The sequence below is a fragment of the Tenrec ecaudatus genome, chromosome 5, assembly GCF_050624435.1.
Source record: "Tenrec ecaudatus isolate mTenEca1 chromosome 5, mTenEca1.hap1, whole genome shotgun sequence".
In the NCBI taxonomy this organism is placed as follows: domain Eukaryota; kingdom Metazoa; phylum Chordata; class Mammalia; order Afrosoricida; family Tenrecidae; genus Tenrec; species Tenrec ecaudatus.
In genome coordinates, this window is record NC_134534.1 from 166,990,428 (window position 1) to 167,017,179 (window position 26,752).

At 46.8% G+C, this 26,752-nt stretch overlaps 1 protein-coding gene across 1 annotated transcript in view; it reads left to right on the top strand.

The window, feature by feature from the left end:
• Positions 1 to 13,780: 13,780 nt before the first annotated feature.
• Positions 13,781 to 26,752, top strand: part of WDR86 (WD repeat domain 86) — a 35,745-nt gene continuing 22,773 nt past the window's right edge. Inside the window, exon 1 of the mRNA XM_075550782.1 lies at positions 13,781 to 13,943. Coding sequence (XP_075406897.1) covers positions 13,781 to 13,943 — 163 coding nt within the window. The remainder of the gene's footprint in view (positions 13,944 to 26,752) is intronic.

The window sequence follows — 26,752 nt, forward strand, 5'->3', positions numbered from 1 at the left end:
TTTCAGTAAATCTAGTCAGGTTATTAAAGCACGATCTGTTCATCAGTCAATAAAAATAATCACATAGGTGATATTTAATAAGCAATTGCTATATCCCAAAAATGGTCTAAACTTTTTTTTTTTTACATTTTTTGGTAGTAACTTTATACAGATCACAAAATACAAAGTGGCATGCATTGCAGTGGAGGGGAAAAGGACTAATTGGTTTGTTTATGTATCCCAGACCCATGGCTGTTGAGTTGATTCCAATTTAGCTAGCCTATAAGACAGAACAGAACAGCGTCATGGGTTTCTGAGAAGTCAATCTGGGAGTAGACAGACTGGCCTTTCTCCTGCAGAGAGCTGGTGGGTTTGAACTGTCATTAACAGCCCATAGATTAACAAAACTTTAAAAAGATAGACTGTTAGGGGGGAGTGGGGAGGGAGGAGGAAAATGAACAGCAGATATTAATATTAAGGGCACAAGTAGAAAGCAAATGTTTTGAGAATGATGATGGCAACAAATGTACATATGTTCTTGACACAATGGATGGATGTATGGATTGTGATAAGAATGGTATGAGCCCCCCATAAAATGATTAAAATATATATACTGTCATTCAATCTCATTATAAGCCCCAGGAATTGGGCTATTATTTTCTCCCTTTGACAGTTGGTGATACGGAATTTCTGGGTGGCACAAAGAAGGATTAGTCAGAAAGTTCGGACCTCCCCCAGAGGCACTTCCGGAGACAGGCCTTCTAAAAGGTCGTGTCGCTTAGATGTCCTTCCTTTGCGTAGTTGGCCTAACGCCGGCCGTAGTTGCCCGGTTTCTCACTCTAGTTTCTGCGTGATTTTATAACTGGCTGTCTTGCTCCGAGGCAAATATGAAGCTTCCTGAAAGAGCTTCCAGATAACTCTGAGAATCTTCTCTGTTTGCCGAACCCAAAGGCTCATTCCTGTTCTTCAGTCAACAGAGACATCCCGACATGCAGAGCCTTATTGTTCTGTTTGTTGGTTCATGGTCAACAATTGTTTCCATGATTACCCAGAAACCCGAGTTAACATAAAACATCTGTTTGTGACTCCTCAAAGTGTCAATTCCAAAGTCAAAAGTGTAATCTCTGTGATTGCTACATGTCACACGGATCCCTTAAGACCGTCGGTGTTGCTGTTGGTGGAAGGTGCTGATGCCACCTTCTAATAAACGTCCTGTTTGCCCTCTACCTTGGTGTGAGTGAGTTGGCTTTGTTGCTTTCAGGTGCGAGCCCTTATTCGTTGTCATAGTCAGAGCCTGGCAAGCCTGATGGATTCGACTCAGTGGCAGCCACCGCCAAGAGCAGAGTTGAAGAAGATCCAGACTCCACAGCTGTTGTAAGTTGCCCATGAGGGCTTGATGCGATTGAACTATGGAATGATACACTCGAGTGATGTTCAAATTCGGGGGGCTGGGCTTCCCATATGTACGAGTACATAACAAATAGAAATAACTACCTCATACGAGTGCTTCTGCTTACTTTCCTGATGGACAGGAAGGTTGGTTGGCTGGTTGGTTTTTTCATCTTGAAACAGTACTGGTTGGAGACCCACTAACTTGATTTTACAACCCTCTCTTGGATCGTGATTCTCCAGTTTGAAAATTCTCCTCTATTCTCCACTGTCTTCTCTTATAGACAGAGTTTGTAAGATGTGGCAGACATTTGTGGATTGACAAAGCCTATCCTAGCGCCTTCCCTCAGAGAGGCTGGAAAAGCCGGCTCCTCTCTCCTCATTCTCCCTTGCATCTGGGTCCTCTGACCAATCTATCCACTGTGATGTGTGACTAGGATGTGAGAATGGTGTCTGAACAAGTTTTTCTTTCATGAGAAAAAGCCCTTCCTTGAAATGCAAATCAAAACCACCAGACCACCTCATTCGCATTATGACTAAAATTTTTTTAAAAGGAAAATGAAAGGTGTTGTGCAGGTGACTGAGAAACTGGAACCTTTTGCTGAGGTTCCTTGACAAACATTTTGTTGGTCAAATGGCACAACAACTGCCGAAAACAGTGTGTCCGATTCTAAAACGGATTAAGAAGGAGGCCTGTGCAGTCGCTGCTGTTGAATATGCTTCAAAGGGTGCAGACGCTGTGCTAGGGAGCCGGTTCTCACAGCCCTGGCTATATGGGTACACTACAAGATTGAGTCTGAAAAAGCTCATCTCAAAGGCCTTTCTGGGGCCTGACTAGTATCTCATTGTAAACAAAGTTTGGAGACTGATGGTAGGTTGCTAATTGAAAACACCAGTTACCATATATACTTGAGTATAAACCAAGGCACCTAATTTTACCACAAAAATTGTATTAAAATGTGCTGAAAAACTCGACTTATCCTCGAGTATATACGGTACATTCATGAACCGACCAAGCATTTATGTAAAACTTACAAGCACTAATAAAGAAATAGTTTGCTGCAGAACCTTTCAATATTGCAACTCCTGGCTTTCCTTTTTTTTAATGTAGTTTTTTCAGTCTAAGACATGGTGAGCATGGGCTTCCTTTTGGGTTTTCTAACTCTAGATCTTTGTGCATTCCATTATAATATTTAACTTTGTCTTCTAAGTGAGCTGCTCTTTAAAATGTTCTGTTCAGCTCTTGGACTTCATCAATTCTCCCATTTGCTTTAGCTACTCTAAGATTAAGAGCAAGTTCCAAAGTGTCTTCCAACATCCACTTTGACCTTTTTCTTTCTTTCCTGCCTTTTCAATAACCATTTGCTTTCTTCATGCATGAAATTCTTGATGTCCTCCCACAGCTCACCCAGTCTTCTGTCTTTAGTGTTCAATGCATCAACTCTGTTCTTGAAATGCTTTAGAAATTCAGGTGGGACAGACACAAGGCTGTATTTCAGCTCTCCTGGACTTGTTTTAATTTTTTTTCAGTGGCAACATGGCCTTCCGGACCTTGGTTTTATTTTAGCTCCTGATAGTGAGCTTCCCCATCATCCCTTCCCACAGATCTACTCAGGTTGATTTCTGTATAGTTCATCTGGAAAAGTCTATGAATATAGTTACTGCTTGTGTTGTGGAAAAAGTTATTTGCCATAAAGAACTAGGCGGCCTTGCAAAATTTTATCATGCAAACCCCACTAAGGCCATATTTTCCAACTACGTTTCCCTTCCTCTTTGTTTCCAACCTTTGTATTCCAATCACCAGTAATGATCAAGCATCTTGATTACATTGATAATTATTTGCACCAAAAGAAGCTGGAAAGAATACACAGAGTCACTGTACCAAGAAGAATTAGTCCATGTTCAACCTTTTCAAGAAGTAACCCATGATCAAGAACCAGTAGTACTGAAGAAAGAAGTACAAGATACACTTAAGACGTTATCCAAAATCAAGGGCTCCAAGAAGTAATGGAGTACAAATTGAAGTGATTCAACAAGCTGATGAAGAGCTGAAAGCACTCACTCACCTCTGCTAAGAAATCCGGCAGACGGCCACTTGGCCAACCACCTGGAAGCGATGGATATTTGTACCCACTCCAAAGAGAAGTGTCAGCGAATGCACAAAGTACAGAACAGTATCACTGATATCACAAGCAAGTAAAATGCTGCTTAAGATTATTCAACAATGGTCACAGCAGTACATTGTCAGGAAACTACTAGAAATTATGCCAGATTAAGAAGACATGGAACAAAAGATATCATTGCTGATGTCAGATGGATCTTGGCTGAAAACCGAGACTATCAGAAAGCTGTTTACTTGTGCTTTATTGACTATGCCCAGGCATTCAACCGTGTGGATCATAACAAGATCCAACTGTGGAGAGTCTTGAGAAGAATGGGAATTCCAGAACACTTCGTTGTGCTCGTGCAGAACCTGTACCTGGATTCCAGGGCAGTTTTGTACACAGAACAAGGGAATATGACATGATTTAAAGTCAGGAAAGGTGTGTTTCACCATATTTGTTCAATCTATATGCTGAGAAAATAATCAGAGAATCTGGATTATATGACAAAGATTGGGGCATCAGGATTGGAAAAAAAAGGCTTATTAACAACTTGTGATATGCAATGACACAATCTTGATTATTCAACATGAGGGGGACTCGAAGCACTTGCTGATGAAGATCAAGGATTGCAGCCTTCAGTGTGGATGACAATGTAAAGAAAACTCTCACAACTGGACCAATAAATGGAGAAAATATTGAAGATGTCTTTTTTTTTTTTGCTTTTCAACACTCTAGAGAGGTCTTGTGCAGCAGATTTACCTAATGCAACGTGTCATTTGCTCTTGTGACTGCTGCTTCCAGGAGTAGAGATTGTGGGTCCAAGCATTTTCTTCTTCAGAAGAAGACATAGCTGCATCCCTGGGGGTTAAAGGAGAATGAGCAGTGCTGCTGTGAAGAGCATGCTGTTCTTGGTGTGTGTTTCCCATAAATAAAAGGGAAAACTATTCATAAAATTATTTTAATTAGAGCGAGAAAGGTCATAGCCCTAAAATAAACCTTTCCATTTTCTTACTCATGAACATGGTCTGAGTGATTATAAAAGGGGGGAAAGTCCAATTAAAACGGACTTCAATTGTGTTAGGACACACAACTTGATTTAAAAAAACAAAGACGGGGAAAGGTGGCAGGTGCCAGATAAAGGGCAGCACTCCTGGCACCAGCGGAGGGGAACTGTTGTCGCTGCTGTTGCTAGTAGCAAGGGCATGAGCAAAATTTCACCAGTGAAAGCGCAACCCTGCGGGGGTGTCTCTGAGGACCATCAGACAGCCTCAGTAGAATGTGGTGGAGCGAGGCACCTTTGGGGGCCTCCTGGGACCTTCCTAGTTATAGCTTCTTAGAATCCTTTCCCATCTGGTGCAGCCCTGAGCAAGAGGGAAGGGATGGTTGCTATCGCTGTCGCCCTTGTTTGCTGAGCACTTATTGTGCCTGGTGGTTTTTCAGGGGAAGGAGACCTTGTCCTTAAGCTCCTCAACACTGCATTCCCAGCAAGAAAAGGATCGCAAGGGAGCGCAAAGGGATGGGGCCCCACACCCGAAAGAGGGCAAGAGGGCAAGAACCAAGCCAGGCTTCCCTGTGGAGGGAGATTCTAAGCAAGGGGAGTAGCGTGCACGAAGACGGAGGTCTCCTGTGAAACTTTGCAGGGATGTTTTCTTAATATGCAGGTACTCTTGGATATAAACTCTCTCCTACACACACGAGTGTCTCTGGATTTGTTTCTCTAGTCAACCCAGACTAAGACAGGATGGTACAGGGCTGAAGAAAACATGTGTTGTTTTGTTTTTAAGATGGAGAGACCTGCTTATATTTCAACGTTACGAAGAAAAGGCTGTAGGCAGGGAGAAGTTGAAGATGCAGGTAGAGAGAAGAAGAGATGTAACAAGAACCCTGAAGACTAAGAGAGGAAGCAGTCTGGGGAGCAGGAGAAAAGGTCAGCCTTAAATAAAAGGAGGAGACCTCTCCTGGATGGATGGGGAGGAGGCAAAGAAGTGGCCAGAGAGCTTGTGAAATACTCACACAAGCAATGACCCTCATCTAAAATTCTAATTATTAAAAGTCCAGATTGAAAGCTTATGTGAAATATCCTTCCTGGTGGACACACAAGCCTCTGTCCTTTGGATTCTATGTTTGAAATATTCCATAATAAGACGTCTCATGAAGCCTCTCTGTTAATGTTTGGAACCCCAGTGGTGCAGGGGTTAAGTTCTCAGCTCCTAGGTGAAAAGGTGATGCAAATCCACCAGTTTCTCCATGGCAACAGGATGTGGCAGACTGCTTCCCTAAAGATCAACCAACCCATTGTCATGGAGTTGATTCCAATTCATTTTGTCATTGTGATTAAGGGCAATTCTGATCCGCAGTAACCTAAGTACAACAGAATGCAACACCGCCAAGTTGTGCCATCTTCACAATGCTTCTGCCCATCAGCCACTGGTTCCTCGTGGGTATGCTGGAGAATCCTGGAGGTCCCAAAGAGGAAGGTCCAAAAGAGGAGGGCCTCAATCAATATGCATGACTGAGCCTTAGCACATATTTCTGACATCTCCAAAGGACTATGTAGAACGTAATCATGTCCTCTCCTTCCTTGAAGCCTGCTGTCAGGATAGAGCCTGTGTGTTGTGGTTAGTAGATGCTGTCGGGTCAGTTCAGACCCATAGCGCTCCTATGCACATCAGAACGGGACGTCGTCCAGCACTATCCCATACTCACGATGCTTGCTATAGTTGAGTCTATTGATTCTGATGCTGCATTCTTCTTCATAAAGCCTAGCTTCTTTGATTACTTGTTCAACATACAGATGGAATAAGAATGGTGAGAGGATACAACCCTGACACACACCGTCCTGATTTTAAACTGTGCCATATTCCCTTGTTCTGTGCATATAACTGCCTCTTAATCCCTGTATATGTTCCAAAGGAGCACAGTTAAGTGTTCTGGAATGCCTACTCTTCTCCAGATTGTCCCATAGTTTATTATGGTGCACACTACGTCAAATACCTTTGTATAATCACTAAAACACAAGTAAACATCTTTCTGATAGTCTCTGCTTTCAGCGAATAGCCATCTGACATCAGCAAGGATATCCCTTGTTCTGTGTCCTCCTCTAAATCTGAACTGAATTTCTGACAACTCCCTGTCAATGGACTGCTGCAACCATATTTTTAATTATCTTCAGCAAAATTTTAGTTCCATGTGATGTTATTGATATTGTTTGCTCATTTCCACATTCTGTTGGCTCACCTTTCTTTGGAGTGGACACAAATATGGATCTCTTCCACTCAGTTTGCCAGGTATCTGTCTTCCAAATTTCCTGGCATACGTAAGTGAGAGTTTTCAGTGCTTCATTAGCTTGTTGAAAAATTTAATTTCAATTGGTGTTCCATCAGTTCCTGGACCTTGGTTTTTGGATAATGCTCTCAGTGCAGCTTGAATGTCTTCCTTCAGCACCACTGGTTCTTGCTCATGTGCTACCTCCTGAAATGGTGAACTGGCACCTAGTTCTTTGGGGTACTATGACTCCCTATATTCCTCCCATCTTCTCTTGATGCTTCCTGCATCGTTCAATATTTTGCCCTTAGAATCTTTCAAGACTGCAGCTCAAGACTCGAGTTTTTTCTTGAATCCTCTCAGTTTCAGGTATGCCGAACACGTTCCTCCCTTTCGTTTTCCTAATTGTAGGTCTTTGCACATTTCATTATAACATTGGCCTTTGTCTTCTCAAGCTGCCCTTCTGCATTCAGATAAAACAAAATCTTGACACCAATCTTTTCACCAGTCATTTCTCCCTGTATCATGATGTTGCTTATTGATTCAGCTGTGATGGTTTTTGTTTTCATTATGCTGAAATGAAGTCTTTGATTCTCAGCTGTGTTTTAAATCCTCTTCACTGTCACCAAAGGCGAGTGTCATCTGTACGCTATTCAGATGTCATTCTCCAATTCGTAGGCCCCATACAGTCCAGCTGTTCAGAGAATTTGCTCAGCCTACAGATTGACTAAGTATGGTGAGAGGACAGGATCCTGCACACACCTTTCCTGATTTTTTTTCCTTTCCTGATTTTATATCACAAAATGTTGTTCTATTTGAACAACTTCCTCTTTGTCTTTTGTACAGACTCAGCATGAGCACAATGGTTTTATTTTTAATTCCTATTCTCCATGGTGTTATTCATAGTCTGTGATAAATCAGTCATGTGACTTTGCATCGTCAATAAGATGCAAGTAAAGATCCTTCTGGTGTTCTATCTGTAAGGCAAGATCTGTATGTCATGGTCAATATACTGCTGTAACAATTTTTTAATTAGTTCCAATAAATTTTTACTTGCATGTGATATTGATTCATTATTTCCACATTCCTTGGGATTATCTTACTTCACAATGGTCAAAATATAAACCTTTTCCAGTTTGTTGAACAGGTAGCTAGCTGTCTTCTAAATTTCCTGGAATTGATATCTCCAGAATTGGAGACAGTTGTTAAAACCTCTCAATCGGTACTACATCAGTTCTGAAAAGCAGTCTGGCTTTTCATCAACATCTTCAGTGCAGCTTGGACTTCTTCCTTCAGTGCCATTGGCTTTCGACCATATGCCATCTCTGAAATGGTTAAAGACTGATGAGTTCCTTTTGGTACAGTGACTGACTGTATTCCCTCCATTTTCTTTGGACACTTCCTGCACCATTCAATAGTTTATCCATAGAATCCCTCAATACTGCTGCTCAGGGCTTGAATTTTTTGTCTGCAGTTCCTTCAGCTTGAGAAATGCTGAACATGTTCTTCCCTTTAGGTTTTCTATTTCCAAGCTTTTTCACATTTTATTATAATACTTTTGTCGTGCACCATCCTTTGAAATCTTCTATTCAGTTTTTTACTTCATTATTTCTTACATTCACGTTAGCTACTCTATGAACGACAGCAAGTTTCAGAGTGTCTTCTGGAATCTATTGGTCTTTTCTTTCTTTCATCTTTCTAGAATGACCTTTTGTTTTCTTCTTGTAAGGTATCGTTGATGTCATCCCACAACTGGTCTGGTCTTTGTTCAATAGAGTTCAATCTATCAAATGGAATTTTTGGCATAGGGTCTAAATTTGGATGAGATGTACTCAGGGTCATATTTTGACTCCCTTGGACTTTCTTTAATTTTCTTCAGCTTCAATCTGAACTTGCAGACGAGCAATGGATAGTCTGTTCCACAATCAATCCCTGGCCTTGTTTTGGCTGATGATATTGAGCTTCTCTATCATCTCTTTCCACAGATAAAGTCATTTCACCTGTGTATTCCATCTGAAAAGTTCATATATATAGATGCCATTTATGTTGTTGAAACAAAATTAATTTGCAATGAATAAGTTATTGGTCATGCAAAATTATATGATGCAGTCTGTAGCATAATTTCTATAGCCAAGATCATGTTTTTCCAACCACTGATCTTTCTTGTTTCCAACTTTTGAGTTCTGAATCACCAGCAATTCCCAGAGCGTCTTGATCGCATGCTTGATCAATTTTAGACTGTGGAAGTTAATAAAAATCTTTTAATTCCTTGTCTTTGGAATAGTGCATGAATTTGAATAGTGGCCATATGAACTGCTCTTTCTTTCTCTAACTGCTCTCTCTTGTAGGCATATGGATATTGTCCTACTCCTGACAGGATGGTGCTGTCCCCTTGAAATCTTTTTGATGATGAAGGAGACACTATTCCCTTTATTTTGTCCTTCCTGGTATAGTGGACCATATGATTGCTCAATCTAAGTGGCCAGTTCAGTTCAGTTCACGAATGCCTAGGGGATAGATCTTTATTTGTTCCACTTCATTTGTGATGACTCCCAACTTTCCTAGATTCACACTTGGTGCATCCCACATTCCAGGTATAAATGAACATTTGCAGCTCTTTCTGTTTGTTTTGAGTCATGCACCAGCAACAGTTGAAGGTCTCAAGAGCTCCGCTCCATCCTTACCATGAAGGTGAGCTCTACTAGCCCTCTCCTCATCATATTTTGAGAGCCTTCCAACAAAAGGGGTTCAACTTGGGGCATTTTACTGGACAACATCCCATGGGCAGTCATAGTTTCTCTGGTTTTTGAAGTAGATCCAAGGTCCTTATTCCTAGGTTCACTGAATTTTGCTCTTCCCCTTGTATGCCTGGAAGAGTGGCCCCAGCCCTCCAGAGAATCAGATCCAGTGCTGAAAGCCAGCTAGTGATTTGAGTCACTCCTGTCCACCAGAAAGGCAGTGTGTGCCCCTGGGGCTCCTTCAACCCCAGGGTGCAGGGGAGCCTGTGAATTTTCCCACCTGAGTTCAATCACATTCTCCCCTCCCCACCACTGACTCAACCCCACCCCCCACGATGCTGGAGGAGAAGAACCCACGTCCCTCTTGGTGGTGTTAGTGCCAAGCTGGTGTGGGGACAATGCTTTCCTCTGCTGAGATCCAGGGTGCAGGGGAGAAGGACAGCTCCACAGGCATCCTGTTGAAGCAGCTGAGAATCTAGACATTTGGGGGGCGGGGGTGGCATTCTTTGCATAGAGTCCTCCCTCTGAGTTACCAAGCTGGAACTTGTCTTCCTGGTTTGTTGTTGTTGTTTGGGGCTTTTGTTGTTGTTGAAGTTTTGTTTGAAGAGTTGTTGTTTTTACAGAGCCTCCAGATAGGTATTCTGGGTCTTCCCTCCCCTCTTGGGTCTTAAAACGTTACCACTCACCAACCCCCGCCCCTCCATTTGCCAGACTCCCTTCTTATGGTGACTTGGTTGGTAGAATTATTAACTATAGAAGTGGGCATCAGAGGGTTCCCAGCCCTTGAGAGGGGCTCGGAAGGAGAATAAAGGACCTGGGATGAGAGAGAGAAGTGAGCTTGCCCTGACTTCACAATGTTATAGTCAGGCCCAGCTTGGCTACGGGATCTTTGTATCACTGTCATCTCAAAGGGGAGCATGGGTTTCTCTTTTCTTCCCTTGGGTTCAGGCTTCAGGCTTCAGGTGAATTAGGGTACCCCCCCCACTTTCCCACCCTCATTCACTCCTCTTGGTATTTGGAAAGAAAATCTCTAGTCCTGGTTATATTATTTTCGACCTATAAGAGGAAAGGAAAGAGACCTGGCTCAGGACAATCCCCTAAAGAATTCACCAATGCATACACACAGCATCAATCAAAGCTGAACTTTCCCTTTCACGTTCATAGGTCTGTTTTTGTGTCTCAGCTGCTCAGAGTGAAACCTGAGTTGGTAACACACAAAAACAGAGATGGACTGGCTCACTCCTTAACACGGAGTCACTTGAGAGAGAGAGAGAGTGGAAGAGAAAGGAATGAGGGAGGTTAGGATGGATGGGAGGTAGTAGGCTTACAGATGGACAACAGAATGAAATGCTACAAATACCACGTGGTTCTGTGCCATCCCCTTAATCAGTTGGGGATCAGATGGTCTCTGTGGTCGTTACATAATTTCATGTCAACTTGATAAATAAGTGTAGGGGTGGAGTCTAGCCTGTCAATCAGGTCACAGCCTGGCTCCGAGAAGAAGGTGTGAGCAAGTCTTCTCATGAGGATTCTGGGAACTTCCTCTTTTTCTCCTTGGAGCCAGGCCACACTCTCTCTGTGTCACCTTCCTGTTAACAAGCCACTTGGAGCCAAGCTGATGGTAGCCGGAGCCCTGGTGATGCTTCCACCATTGGATCCACAAGACTGCACCCACCAGCCTGTGATCTTCCTCCATTCTGCATCATTGCATGTAACTGTCATGAGTCTGAAGAGGGATTTATGGACTAGTGTTGGACTTACGGACTAGTATCAGACTTATGGACTTGATCTGGACTGGGTGGCAATGTTTTCCTGATATATAACTACTTCTTGATATGAAGCTCTCTCACACATATATGAGCATCTCTGGATTTGTTTCTCTAGACAACCCAGATGAATACCGTCTTTCAGTTGTCCAGTGCATCTCAAGTGGATGGCCTTAATGAATGAAAGTTTATTCTCGACAGCTTAGGAGGCTAGAAGTCCAAGGTCAGGGGACCAGCTCCAGGGGAAACCCTGCGACCTGAGTAGAGGCTGCATCTCATACTAATCCCCTGGCAATTAAATGGTTGCTCACATCAACTCACATCATGGGGCATGATTACATCCTTGCAAAGCTGCCGCATTGCATTGTGCCACATAACTGCATGGTTCAAATCTATCTTTGGACACTGTGTGAAGTACAACGAGCTAAATATTTATTACAACACATACTACTTTAAATAAAGCCAGTGTGCACTTCCTCTAGCGGAGGCTAACTAACACTGCGCTAAAATAGCTTGATTGTTTATACAACAGCATATGTGCTGTATCTCAAAAACTAGAGAGAACAGGGGAAACCTGGGCCATTTTGGGAATCAGCATGTCAACTCTATCCAGAAACAGGTCTGACATTTGGGGCACTGACATGTGTGTAGGCCAATGTACTCCTTTACTTGTGCCTTGAGTTGCCCTTGAACTCTTCTGTTCAGCTCTTTTATCTTATCATTTCTTCTATTCGCTTTTGTCATTCTATGTTCTAGAGAAAATTTCAGAGCCTCTCCTGACATCCACTTTGTGTGTTTTTCTTTCTTTACTGTATTCTACTGTCAGTCCTCAGCTCTGGAGATGTAAATGTCATTCGTGTGGTCTTGAAGTGACCTCAACTTACAGCGACACAGTCCACAGGCTAGGCGTCCCACAGGTAGTGTGCCCTTTAAATGGAGGCACAGAACAAGCAAGCCAGCTGCACACTGGTCTGATGATTAAAGAGCTAGAGACAAGAAAGGCGAGGCTCACCGAGCCATTTATCTCTCCACCCTTCAATTAATCCCACTTGTGTTTATCAGCCAGGCTGGCACAACAAACTATCTCAATTCTTTAATGACTTTTTGCTTTTTTCCATGTAGGATGTCATCCCATCGCACATCTAATGTGTTTAGTCATTAGTGCACCTGTGCATCAAATCGATTCTTTGAAATAGCCTCAGTTCAGGTGAGATAACTTGGCAGCTTCTTGCTCCTTTTCAACCCATCTAACTGGTACCCCACTGCCTGTAAAATAAAATCCAAGTTCCTTAGGCTGAGGAGCAAGTGGATTTACACGTTTTCAAATTAAAGAATGGGTTTCCATAGTCAGCCAAGTAGGGAGCAATGGTTCAGGTCTCTGGGGATGCTATTTGGGGGCTTTCTTTGGAATCTGGATGTGGCCCCAAGGAAGGACCAGTACTTGCGATGAGAGCTGGGTGTCCGAAGCCACCACTCCAGGTGCCTGCAGATCAAATCGTCTGCATGACTGCCTATGCTTAGCTGGCGCTTCCTAGGAATCTTGCTGCCTGTAGAATCTCCAAGGGGCCCTGGTGGCTGAGGTAACACGGTGGGCTACGTTCCCCAAGGTTAACAGTTTTAAACCACTTGGCGGGAGAAAGATGGTACTTTCAGCTTCCCACGGTCTCGAAAACTCACAGGGACAGTTCTACCCTGTCCTGTTTGAGAAGGCATCAGCGAAAAGGAAGCAGTGAGCTGGTTGGTTTACAGACCCTCTAGGAGCCCTGGGGATTAGCTAACGAAGTCAGCTGCTGCAAGGGAGCAAGGGAGAAAGGCCAGGCTGTCTTCTCCGGAAAGGATTCACACTCTCGGAAATCCACAGGGGCAGCTCGATCCTGTCCCTATAGACTCACTATATGAGTCAGAACCTTTCTGGTGGTCGCTGGCAGCAACCAGGCGCTGGAACCTGCTCTAACAGGAACCAGCAACTTCCCCCGCTCCCCAACCCAGGTCCAAATCTCAGGAGCCCCCACTGTGGGTTCTTAGAACAGAGAACTCAGGCCCAGGACATCCCCGTGACCAGCCCTCCCGCTGGCACCGGGCTCTAGCCACCCATCCCCTAGCCCCCTCCCACCCCTCTGGGTGTGTGCCTGATTCCTCCTGCCCTCGCGCGGAGGGGGTCCAGCTGAACACCCCCCTCTCGGCGCCTCGGGCCGGGTGCCCAGGACTTGGAGGCGAGCAAGGCCAACATGCGGTTCCCCGCGGGGCCCCGGGGGGCTGCGCGCACCGACCGCCCCACCTCCTGCCTTCTCCCCCGCCCGGCCCGGAGTCCGGGGGAAGGGGAGGGCCCGGCGGAGGGGGCTGAGAGGAGGAGCCGATTGGCCCCGAGAGGGGAGGGAGGCCGGCTCAGGTGGGCGCCGGCCGCTGCCGCAGGGGGTGGGAGGAGGCTGCGGCCAGCGATGGCCGCCGGCCGCCCCGATTGCCGCCCACACCGGCCGCGCGGACGCGGGGGCGACCCCCACTCCCACCCCCCCTCCCCCGCAGCTGCCCGGCTGGCGCGATGGGCGGCGGCGGCTCGGCCCTAAGGGTCTGCGCGGACCACCGGGGCGGCATCAACTGGCTGAGCCTGAGCCCGGACGGGCAGCGCCTGCTGACCGGCAGCGAGGACGGCACGGCCCGGCTCTGGAGCACCGCCGACGGCCAGTGCTGCGCCCTCTTCCAAGGTAGACCGAGCCCCGGCGCTCGCACCTGGGTGCTCCGCGGCTTTCCCTCCTTCGCCCAAACGCAGCCCCGCCCGCGCCCCGACCGCACGTGGGGCAGGCGATGGGCGCTGAGCCGGATCCTCCCGGGCTCAGCCCGCCGGGGGGCCACTGGGGGTGCAGGCGGGCGAACCCCGCAGGTACCTGGAATGGGGCGCTCAGCCCCCCTCCCTGTCTACTCCCCGCAGGAAGCCGGTAGGGTGACATTGAACAACTGAAATCTCACCCTGTTGCCAAACAAAACCTTCCCTTTCTCTCTGGCCTCGTTCGTGACCTTTGGCCAGCCATGTTCTCCCCCGGGGCCCTCTGGTGACAGGGGCCGATAGGTTACTGCGCCCCAGTCCTTGGGGGACGGTTAGTGCGACTGGTTAGTTTGTGCTTAACTCCCTACTGAAGGATGTCTTGGAGATCCATTGCTTTTGCAAAAAACAAACAAACAAACAGTCGTGGGAATCCTAGGACTTGGCTTTGACTCTGTGACAACTGGCTGGCGCTTGGCCCCTACCTACCCTGTGCTATAAGGGTAATTTCTGTTCGTCTTCACACTGCTAATATCCAGGTAGACAGCGAGGACATCTGGACACTTCTTTCTTCCTCCCCCGCCTACTTCCCCCCTTCCCCCCCAGCAGCCACCCTGTCCCTCACTCCTGTGTACTGCCTCCATCCCATGCCTCCTATACGAGGAGCATCAAGTTCCTGGAAAAATGGTATGAACGATAAATGGAATTTCTCCAGGAATATTTTGAAGCCAAGTGACCCCCACCCCCACCCCATAGGTGTCATCCGCTGTAAAATCAAAGGAGAAGGGAAGGGATGCTATGCTTGTAGGCTTATCTAGCTCCGTTTCTCAAGAGGGGGTGTGGATATGAATATCCACAAGTACAAATAGTGTTTCATGACAAGGTTTCAGACCCACTTACTATGGGCTCCTGTCGGAAAGCCTACACCAGGTGGTCTGCAGCTGGTTCTCTTCCTCAAAAACCTGCAGATCCGGGTCACCTGCTCAGGCCTTACCGCTTACAGAGGCCTAAGGAGCCCAATTGGAATAACTTTGCACTACTTGTTAAGTTAGGAGGCGTTAATATGGCTAGTAGCGAATTCGCCACAATTTCTCCTCCCGTTGCCCTCAACTCCCACACATACTCAGCTAAGACCCGAAGATCTGAGATCCGGTGGGAATGTTTACGCCAACATGTACTGCTTCTCAAACATGAGTTTCTTGGGAGGATATTCTGAAACGGGCCCCACTCCAGTGACCCCCCCCCCTTCCCCTCTGTGGGCTAGGTCTCTAGCCCTGGTGTTTCTAATCAGCTTGCAAAAGGATCTAACACACAGCTGCCCCGGATCCCTGGTGGGAGACCAGCCCGGGCTGGTTCCCGCCCCTCACTTTAAGCTAGCTGTAGGCTTTTCCAGGTTAGCAGTAGCCTCTTGGTACGTGACTGCCCACTCTTGCCCAGTTTGACCCTGCCCGGCACACCTAGCCCCAAGGCTAGCATCTGGGCCCTCTCCTACACACACCAGTGATGCCCTCCCAGCTGCCGTCCCACGAGGACATTTAAACCAGCTGCCCAGTGAGGCCTTGCAAGGCCCTGATTGTGACCATCACACTCAGCAGGAAAATGCCGCCACGAAGTGTGTCTGCCATTAGTGGGGCTGAGACTTCAACCACTTTCAGCCACGCAGGAGGAAAAGGTAAGCTTCGTTTCTCCTGAGAATCGCTCCAAGAGACTAAATCCCTAAGAATGTGTTGTGTGCTATGGGACCTTTGTGGGAGCGCTAGGTCTTGATTCTAAAAACCAAACTTGCTGCCATTGATCTGATGCCCTCTCCTAGCGGTCCTCATGGCGACCCTACGGGACAGGGTGGAGCTGCCACCTCTGAGTTTCTGAGACCGTCACTGTTGACGGGAGTAGAAAGCCCTGCTGTCTCCCAAGGGGCAGCTGGTGGTTTTGAACTGCTGACCTTTTAATTAGCCTAACTTGTAACCATCAGGCCTCTCCCCCTCAAACTAGTGCGCGCTCTCGCTCTCTCTCTCTCTCTCTCTCTCTCTCTCTCTCTCTCTCTCTCTCTCTCTCTATATATATATATATATATATATATATATATATATATATATATATATATATATATATATATAGTGACTCAGGGGAGTTTTTACAGATTTGATGATAATGTTTCTATTTGATAATTTATCAACCCTCCCAATGGCTTGCCTGCTTGCCTCTCACACAGCCCCACCCCCACCCCAGCATCTCCTTCTTGTGGGATATTGTCTTCCCATTCACCCCAGTTGACACCTGCCTGCCTTCTAGCCTACAGCATCCCTCCCTCCTCCCCGCCTCCCACTCCTGGTTCCCATCAGCCTCTTTGGTATGAAAACCTTTGTCTTGATTTTCCCTGTTATGACCATGGGCCCACACAATTTTGTCCTTTTGTTGTCTAATTTCACCCAGCATCGTGTCTCCCAATGCCACCTGTGTCATGAGGTGTTTCGCAGATCTACCGTGAGTCTCTCACAGTGAGAGTACCCAAAGAGCCCTCGTGCCAGAGTGGTTGCGTGCTGGGCCGCTAACCGGCAGGTCAGCACTTTGAAACCACCAGCGTCCTCCGCAAGAGAAAGACTTTCAATTCCCATCAATGGTTAGAGTCTCAGAAATTCACAGGCACTGTCCTACCCTGACCAATAGGACCACGAGTCGGTATCAACTCAATGGCAGTGAGTTTGGTGTCTGGGGAGCAGGTCCTACCGCTGATTTCCCCCTTTCTGCCCCTGATGGACATTCCGGAGGTTGCCTGCGTCTTGCTGTGGCCAACAGAGCGGTGGTGACATGGCTGTGCACCTACCTGTGGTTGGCGTGGCTCCGATTTCTTTAGGAAATACACCAAGGAGAGGGAAGGCTAGGCCATAGACATTGCTACTTCCACTTGTTTGAGGGCGCACCACACCATCGGACCGTTTCACAGTCCTCCCAGCAGTGGCGGAGGGTTCCCATCTCTCCACACCCTCTCTCGCATTTGTTGTGCTCTGTGTTTTTGTTTTTTAACTTTGCTATTATCGCGGGGATAAGGTGATATGGTTCTTTTGATGTGCATCTCTCAGATGGCTGGTGTCTATCAAGATATTAATAAAATATGCAGCAATGCGTTTAGGTCCCTCGGTGCCCCAGATAGCTTATACTTGGTTGCTTATTGAAAGGTTAGTTGTTCAAACCTACCCAGAAGCTCCAAGGGAGAAAAGCCTGGGGGATCTGTTTCCACTAAGGTCACGGCCACGAAAATGCTGCTGTGATACATGGGGCTGACCAGAGTCAGACCGAGCCAGCGGCACATGCGTTTGTTTATTTATTTGGGTGTGTGTGTGTGAACATTGCTGTGTATGTTATACTGTGTTTGTTATCACAACTGTGTTCTGTGTCTGCTATTACCATAACCATATTGTTAGGTGTCATCAGCTCAGTTTCAACTCCTCTATATTCCAACTCATAAAATAGCGATGTAGGTAGTTCGTCATGTTCATAACTGTGGTGATCGTTAGAGATTGTCTACAGTGCTAAGGCCCCAACAGTGGGTTCGAACATGAGAACTAGTGTGGGCGGGGATGGTGCAGGCCCCGCGGGATGTCATGCTGCAGGACGGTGTCCGAGTCGGAACCAACTCCCCAGCACCTCCCCACATCCAGGAGAGCGAGGACTGTCACCCCCTCACAGATCAGAGCAGCTTGACTTATGCACCCCACAGCTTTCTGTGTGTTTTACAGGTATTCGCTCTGTCAGGTATGTGCCCTTGTCTTCATTCTCCTGAATGGGTGGGGAAACAGAGGCACAGTGAGGTGACAGTACTGGCCAGAGGTCACCAACTGGCCAGTGATTGGGGACTCCAAATCACTAGAGTCTTCTACAAGCCACTGCGGTTGTTCCAACACAGGCCAGGCTTGGCCCCGGGCCACCTGCTGACCTGTGGAGCCTCTGACTCTGGCTCCAGATTTCAGATTCTTTCCACTCTGCATGGTGGGTGTTGCCACAGTGGGTTGAGGTCTTGGTCGGTTATTGCCTGTGGTCAGTCAGCCCTCATCTGAGTGGGTGGGTGGGTGGAGTTGGTCCCCTCCCATGTGGTTTTCTTATGATGACAAATTTGCTCAGTTCAGGCAGCAGAGGGGGCGGTGGGCAGAGACTTTACTTTTAATTCTGTTAAATGATCTTTTAATTCTGTTCCCCCCACCCCCAAGAGTTTGGAAGCCCTTTCATATCTTGCAAGTTTAATTAGGAAAGTTTGGGTCCTGGGATGGAATGCAGTGGACCGATGAGACAAGCTGCCTGTAGGGTGGGTTCCTGGCAGGTACAATTGTCACTTTTAGAGACCCTGGGCCAGCTGGTCTGCGTGACCAGAATGTGGGTGCCATGGGCAAGCTTTCCTCCAGAAACACCCCAAAAACAGACTCTGTTTCTGAGGAGCTTGGTAAACAGCTTTAAAAAAAATAAGAAGAGTAATGTGCTAGGGCTTCAAGAAGTTTCTGGAAAAAGAGCATTAAAAGCTAACGGAATTTATGCATAACAAGACATTTGCCAGTTAAAGCATTTTTACATGTGTCGTTCACTGACATTAAGTATATTCTCAGTGTTGTGTGATTACCGTCACTATCCACTGCTTTCACCTCCAAACAAACGTGGTGTCACGTAGGCAGTATCACTGCACTGCCCACTCCCTTCGGCCCTGGTCATTACTCATGAACTCTCTGCATTTGCCTAGTCTCGATATTTCACATACGTGACGTCATAAAGCATTCGTCCTTCTGTGTCTAACTTATTTCACTCAACATACCGGTTTCAAGGGTTCAGCCACATCACAGCGTGTATTAGAACTGCATTTTTCTTTCTGGCTGAGATTCTCCTGCATGGCCATCTCGTCTGCTGTGCTTGTTTATCCGTTCATCTGTTGGTGAACATGGGTCGTTTCGACGTTTGGGCTGTTCTTGTGAAGACTGCTGCAGTGCACATCGTTGTGCATCTGTGTTTGTCTCTGTTGTCAAGGCCAGGAGTCAAGGTCATTCAATGTCTAACTTTTTAGGGAACTGCCCTGAGTTGTTTTCCACAGCACTGGCGCCATTTTACATTCCCATTAGCAATGCTTGAGCGTTCCAGTTTCTCCACATCCCCACCAACACTTGTGAATGTTTATTTTCCTGCTAAAAGCCATTCCTGGGTGACACAAACAGACACTGGGCTTCTAAATGACAGATTGGTGGTTCAAATCCAGAAGCATCCTGGAAGGAAGGTCAAGCAATGGTACTTCTGGAAGACCACAGCCCCATGGAATACAGGCCCACTCAGAAACACATGAAGTCAATAGGACAGCAACCGGTTTGAGTTGTAGTGGGTTTGGAGCAGTATCTCTGTTTCGATTTGCATTTGCTGGAGTGGGTTTGGAGTGGTATCTCTATGTTTTTTTATTTGCATTTGCTGGAGTGTTGGGCTGTTAGCTGTAAAGTCAGCAGTTTGAAGCCATCAGCTTCTCTGAGGGAGAAAGATGAGGCTTTCTACTCCCTTTAAGATTTGTAGTCTTGGAAACCCACAGGGACAGTTCTACTTTGTCTTAGAAAGTGGCTATGAATCTGAATCCGCTTGATGGGAGTGAATTTGTTTTGGAGTTTTGGTAGTCGATGAATCTGGGCATCTTTTGGGTGTGCTTATTGGTCATTTGCCTATCATTAGAGAAATGTCTATTAAAGTCTTCTGCCCACGTTTTGATAAATGAAGTTGGTGTCCCACTGTACTTGGTGAGCGCACCGTGAAAAAGAAGACTTCATTGCAATCTCGTCTCAAAAGCGAAATTCGCTTTTAATGGGATTATCCCGACCCCCTTCTTTTTATCCACTTGTACCTACTCCTCTGGGCACTCTCTAGTGGATCGCTGTGTTTGAAGATAATTGACAGGTCTCCAAAGGGCCGCTCCTGTCCCGTTCTGATCTGTAAGAGCCTCAACCTGAAGCTGTTGGCCCCTGATGGCGAGATCACAGCCCGCCTCATCTTCCAACGTGTTCCTGTTGAATCCCATGTTTACGAATGGCATGCTCCTATTTACTAGAAACTCATGGAGGTATGTGTGAGCCCCCCTGGGTGACCCTGGTTTGACTCTTGGTCAAAGATCCTAGTGTCTAGACCCATTTATCTATCACTCCCGGTGCAAAACAAAATGACACCCTCCAGAGAGATGGATGGCAAGGCTGAGTAGAGAGAAGCACAGGGCCTCAGCTGGACCAGTAAGTGTCATTGCTCCCTCCCCCACACCCCTGAGGAATGGAGCCGAGTGCAGTTACCACAACCCAGGAACAACTGTGGGTTCCAGGGACCCACCAGTCTGGCTGACTGACCTTCGGAAGGGCAGTGGAGATGTAGATCGTGGTCTGAAGTTTCTTGCTGGGGCTCCTTGCTGTCTGACCCAAACTAAAGTGGGAAAGTAGAGCGAATCAGGAGCCCTGGCGTTTGAGGGGCTGGGGGTGGGGCTGCTAACCAGAAGGCCAACAGATGGAAATCAGCAGCCTCTCCCTGGGAGAAAGACAGGGCTTTCTACTCCCACAAAGTGTTGCAGTCTCAGAAACCCGCAGGGACAGTTCTACCCTGACCTATAGGGTCGCTATGAGTCGGCATCCACTCGATGGCAGTGAGTGAGCTTATCAGAGGAGAAGGCTCAGAGAGCAATGGGAGAGCTTTCTCTCAACTTGGGGGTGGTCTCGACCGCTGGTCTCTTAAATAAAGGCCTGCCACCACCAGGGGAGTCCTCTTGCAACAAGGGATGGGATGGTGACACACCGTTTGCTGTGCCTGAATCCTGTAGCTGCCAGGAAGGCCACGTGCTTTACTGTCCAAACCTGGAAACAGGGTCACAGGGCACATCCAGTTTGGCTAACCAGTCAGGCCCTCGACGCCGACAGCACTCTGCACTCTGCCTTCAGCTCTGTCCTGAGTGTTTCCGTTCACTTTCTATGTTGGTGGAGGGGGCAGTTGTACCGGATGTTTCCAGCAAGGACAGCAGATTCTGGAGTGGGGTGAGGGGGCGGGGGAGTGCAGCGAGGGGGCTGGGAGGCATGTCACGGCCAGATCCCTGTAGCCTCAGCATGTTCTTTTCAACATAACTTATCTTATCTGCATTCTCCATCCCTTCAAAAATATTTATTTTTCATCCGGCTTTTGTGCTGATCTGCACAATTTCAATAGCTGAAGGGCTGAGGCACTGTGGGTCCCTGGAAGGGTGACTGGGCCCCTTCTGGCCCCGAAGTTTTCCATTTCTGGAGTGGGGTGGAGGGTACAGGGACTCCAGCACCCCTGCCTGTCAGATGTGATCTCCTGCAGGTCAGATCCACTGCAGGTCAGATCCCAGCCTGTCTGCTGGTGCATGCCGAGGTCCCGCCCATTCTCCATGGGTCTTCCTGTTGAGGGTGGGTGGCTCTTTCAGTCCACCAGCCCAGGCCTGGGAGAAGCGGCTTGCTCACCATAGGGCCTTAAAGGGGACAGGAGTCTCTACCAGGGCCCACCAGGAGTACAACGGATGTCCAGACTCACAATGACAAGTTCCTGTGTCCTGATCGCATCTGTTCTTCAAGTTTAACGTGCGTGTGAGGTTACTAGCATCCCGATCCGGATGGAACTCCTCTCTCCTCTTCCTCTAACGTGCTGCACAAACGGTGGCCTCCGTGTGACCAGGAGCCCAGGTCCACCCAGCCTTGCTCGCTCTCACGTGCCGTCCTTGGCTGCTTCACGTCCAGCGTACACTGTGCACGCCACCCCCTGCTCATTAAGCTTCTGTGTGAGGGGATGCGCTGACAGGCATTGGGACGAGGCAGATCAGAGTTCACCCTCCTTAGCCTCCATGCCCCGAGAGGACCCCAGCCAGGAAGGACTCCCCCCGCCCCTCCTGCCGCACCTACCTTCCCATCACTCCTACCAGTTAGGAAGCCAGGGGGCTCCTTCTTGGCAAAGTTCTGAGCCTTCCTGATGTCAGGGGGAGTGGGGACCGGGGGGCCTGCAGAGGCAGGACCAATAGGGTTACAGGGAAAGTACCCCATCATCCTGAAGTATTTTATCAACTCTTTCCCCAAAACCAAACGCATTGCCATAGTGATTCCAACTCATGGACACCCCGGGGGACAGGTGCGGCGAAACTGTTCTTGTTGGGTTCCTGAGACTGTAACTCTTGAAAGGAGCAGACAGCTGCCTCATCTTTCTCCTGCAGAGCCTGGGGGTGGGGGTGGTTGGGCTTGAACTTCCAACCACGAGGTTAGCAATCCTTAACCCACACAGGATGAACAGATTCTAAGCATTGTGTCAAACACATTTTGCCCTTAAGTTTTAAACCCATGTGTATTTTGAAGGAAACATGATCTGTAGTTTTTATAAACGGTTCACTTAATTTATACAAGTATTGTTTTTTTTTCCGGGCTTGGTGAGCTGCTATCCAGGAACATTGAGTAACGTTTGTTTCTGACTTTTTTTTGAATGTTTGTTTTAAATGTTTTCTCCTAGAACCCAGGAAGTTGATTCTTCCACAAATAAGCTGGAGATGACTCAGGAGATTCTCCATCCCTGTGTGCCTGATACCAGACATCTATATTCTATATACATGTTCACATTTGATCGAAATTTTTAATGTGGTACATGTCTCACCCAAAACGTGGGTATTTGAAGTCAGCCTCCTCGTCGGCAAAATGGCTTCTAGTTCTAACACCGCTTTGGCTTTCTTTTCTTTTTTTTAAATCATTTTATTGGGGCTCGTACAATTCTTATCACAATCCATACATCCATCCATTGTGTCAAGAACATACGTACATTTGTTGCCATCATCATTCTCAAAACATTTGCCTTCTACTTGAGCCCTTAATATCTGCTGCTCATTTCCCCCTCCCTCTCCACTTCCCCCTACCTCATGAACCCTTCATCATTCATATATTATTATTATTTTGTCATATATTACACTGACGTCTCCCCCTGCTCTCTTCTCTGCTGTCCATCCCCCAGGGAAGAGGATATACGTAGATTCCCCCAGGGAGGAGGCTATATGTAGATTCCTGTAATCAGTTCCCTCTTTCTACCCCACATTCTCTCCACCCTCCAGGCATCGCCACTCTCATCACTGGTTCTGGAGGAGTCATCTGTCCTGGATTCCTTGTGTTTCCAGGATGTATCAATGTATATTGTCTGGTCTAGCCAGATTTACAAGGTCGAATTGGGATCATGATAGTGGGGGGGCGGGGAGGAAGTATTTAAGAACTGGAGGAAAGTTATATGTTTCATCGTTGCTACCCTGAAAACTGCCTAGTTCATCTCCTCCCCACAACCCCTCAGCAAGGGGTGTCCGGTTGGCTACCATTGGGCTTTGAGTCCCCACTCTGCACTCACCCACATTTTCAATTATATGATTTTTTGTTCCTTGATACCTGATCCCTTCGATAGCTCATGGTCACACAGGCTGGTGTGTTTCTTCCATGTGGGCTTTGTTGCTTCTGAGCTATATGGCCACTTGTTTGTCTTTGAGCCTTTAAGACCCCAGACGCCATATCTTTTGATAGCTGGGCACCATCAGATTTCTTCACCACCTTTGCTTATGCACACATTTGGCTTCATTGATCGTATCAAGGAGGTGGACACCCACTGATATGGTTTTTAGCTCTTTGATGTCTGATAACTGGTCCTTTCTGCACCTTGTGGTCAGGCTCGTTTGTTTTTTCCATGTGGGCTTTGATGCTTCTCAGCTAGATAGCCACTTGTTTATCTTCAAGTCTTTAAGACCCCAGATGCTATATCTTTTGATAGCCGGGCACCATTATCTTTCTTCACCACATTTGCTTATGCACAGGTTTGTCTTCAGTGGTTGTGTCAGGAAGGTGGGCACCCACTGATATGGTTTTTAGCTCTTTGATGTCTGACAACTGGTCTCTTCTACACCTTGTGGTCAGCCAAGCAGGTGTGCTTCTTCCATGTGGGCTTTGATGCTTCTCAGCTTGATGGTCTCTTGTTTATCTTCAAGCCTTTAAGACCCCAGACACTATATCTTTTGGTAACGGGGCACTGTCAGCTTTCTTCACCACCTTTGCTTATGCACACATTTTTTTTTTCAGCAATTGTGTAGGGAAGGTGTGCATCCTGGAATGCCAATTTATTAGAACAAAGTGTTCTTGCATTGAGTAAGTGCTTGAGTGGAGGCCCAATGTCCATCTGCCTTAATACTAAACCTCTAAATATAAGCACATAGATCTGTTTCCCCACACTCATATAAATATATTTACATATGTACATTACAGTCTTTGGACTGCTATAAATACCCTTCGTCACCCAGTTCTTTCCTCTATTTCCTTTTACTTGACTCTTTTCCCACTAGCATGCTCAGCCTTCATTTGGGTTTCAGTAATTTCTCTCGGTTACCTTGCCCTTGCTGACTCCCTACCAGGCCACTCACACCCTCCTTGCTACTGATTTTGGATCACTTATTGCTCCCCTGTCCCTTGGTTGGTCATCACCACCTCCCTGCCCCCTCATCCCCTTCTCCCATGTCCCCCCGGAACCATTGGTCCCGTTGTTTTCTCCTCCAGACTATTCATGCAGTCCATCTTATCTGATAGATCTGTAGAGATAATAATATGCACCAAAAATCAAATCATTGCAAGATAGGCAATGAGTGAGAACACAGCTATGACAATAAAAAGGGAAACCAATTACCCATAGAAGAATAAATTAATTAAAAGAAAAAAATTTTTAAAAGAAAAACCTGTAAATAGATAAAGTTCTGATTTTTTATCTCTAGTCGTGTCCTTCAGTCAGGTCCGATGGGGTACCATGCTCTGGCCCCGGAGTCTGTCCTCTGCACTCCCTCGGGGGCTCCCTGCTCTGCTCCCACGGTTGCTGTGTCGCACGCTTTTAGTGCGTTGCCTCAGTGTCACAGGGTCAGTCTGGGCCAGTCCCGGCCCTGAGTCTCCAGTGTTGTCCCCCTTAGGGCCCTGGGCCATCAAGGGATGATGTGTCTCCTAGTGGGATCAACCATATTGTCCACTATGTTCATTGGCTGTTCAGAGCAAGGATATTGTCCTCCAGGCTTACTGGGCCAGGTTGTGCTCCACTCTCTCTTCCTCTCCCTTCTTTTGCTCCCATTTGTGCTGATCTGACATACCCTTTTTCCCTAGCAGGAGCTTCAGTGCCGTCCTCTGAAGTAAATTCTTCTGGGGTGAGGGGCAGTTGTCCATGTAGCTGGTATGGGGGTCGAGCCCTCAGGCCCCTCCACTGGCTCCCCACTCTTTGCCAGCACACTGCATTCATCTGGCACTGGCGTTATCTGGTCCCTCTTTCCCCGTGGAGACACAAACAATACCCTTCCCCTTGGGTGGGTCAGTGCCCCATTCCCCATCACACATCTTTTTTCCCCCCCTTTCCTCCCTCCACACCCATTTTAGTTGGCTACCGTATGTACCCCTGGGTTTGGTCTGGCCCCTGCCATACATATCTGGACCTCACCCCTGGAGTGTTTGTATACTGTAGCTTTTTCCCGGGGCCCCTTTTGCACTTACCTTTCTGTTCTCTCTTTTTTATATATAAATAAATAAACTTACCTCAGTGGACTCATGTTATACTTGTCCTTTTGTGCTTGGCTCACTTCACTTAACATAATTTCCTCCAGTTCTTCCCATGCATCGATATGCTTCATGCATTCATCACTGCTTTTTAGTGGTGTATAGTACTCCATTGTATGTATGTACCACAGTTTTTTAATCCATTTGTCTGTTGATGGAAATTTGGGTTGTTTCCAACTCCTTGCAATTGTGAACTGTGCTGCAATGAACACTGGAGCACAGATGTCTGGCCGTGGTTTGTTTCTTGCCTCTTCTGGGTATATGCCCAGTAGAGGGATTGCTGGTTCGTATGGTAGCTCAATTTCCATCTGTTTGAGAAATTGCCAAATCGATAGTGGCTGTACACACATACCCACAGGTCCAGCAGCAGTGGATGAGAGTTCCTGTCTCCCCACAGCCCCTCCAACACTTGTTGCTTCCTGATTGTTTTAATTAGGCTACCCTTGAGGGCGTTAGGTGATAGCTCATAGTTGTTTTGATTTGCATTTCTCTTGCGGTCATTGAACGGGAACATTTTCTCATATGTTTATTGGCCATTCGATTTCTGCCCCTGTGAAACTTCTGTTCAGGTCCTTTGCCCACCTCCTCAGTGGGCAAATTGGTTTTCTCTTATTGAAAATTTGCAAAGTATTGTAGATTTTAGTAATAAGGCCTTTGTCTGATGTGTCATTGCTAAAGATGTTTTCCCCGTCGGTGGACTCTCTTACTACTCTCTTGGTGAATTCGTTCAATGTCCGCAGGTGTCTTATATTCAGAATATCCCACCTGTCTATTTGTGTCTCCTCTGTATTTGTACCCTTCCCTATTTCTTGTAGCCGATGTAATCCCTGTGCCAAGGCTCTCAGATTTGTCCCAATTCCCTCATTGATGGCCCTAATTGTTTGGGGTTTTATCTCAAGGTCTGTGATCCACCTTGAGTTTATTCTTGTGCATGGAGTGAGGTAAGGGTCTTGTTTCATTTTTCTTCAGGTAGAGATCCATTTTTTTCCAGCACCATTTATTGAAGATGGCATCTGCTTCCCATTTAATAATTTTTGGGCCCTTATCAAAGATCAGTTGCCTGTATGCTGATGTTTTTTTTGTTTTTTTTTTAGTGCTAGGGGTCACTTTTTATTTTTTTTTATTTTAACAATTTATTGGGGCTGATACAATTCTTTTCACA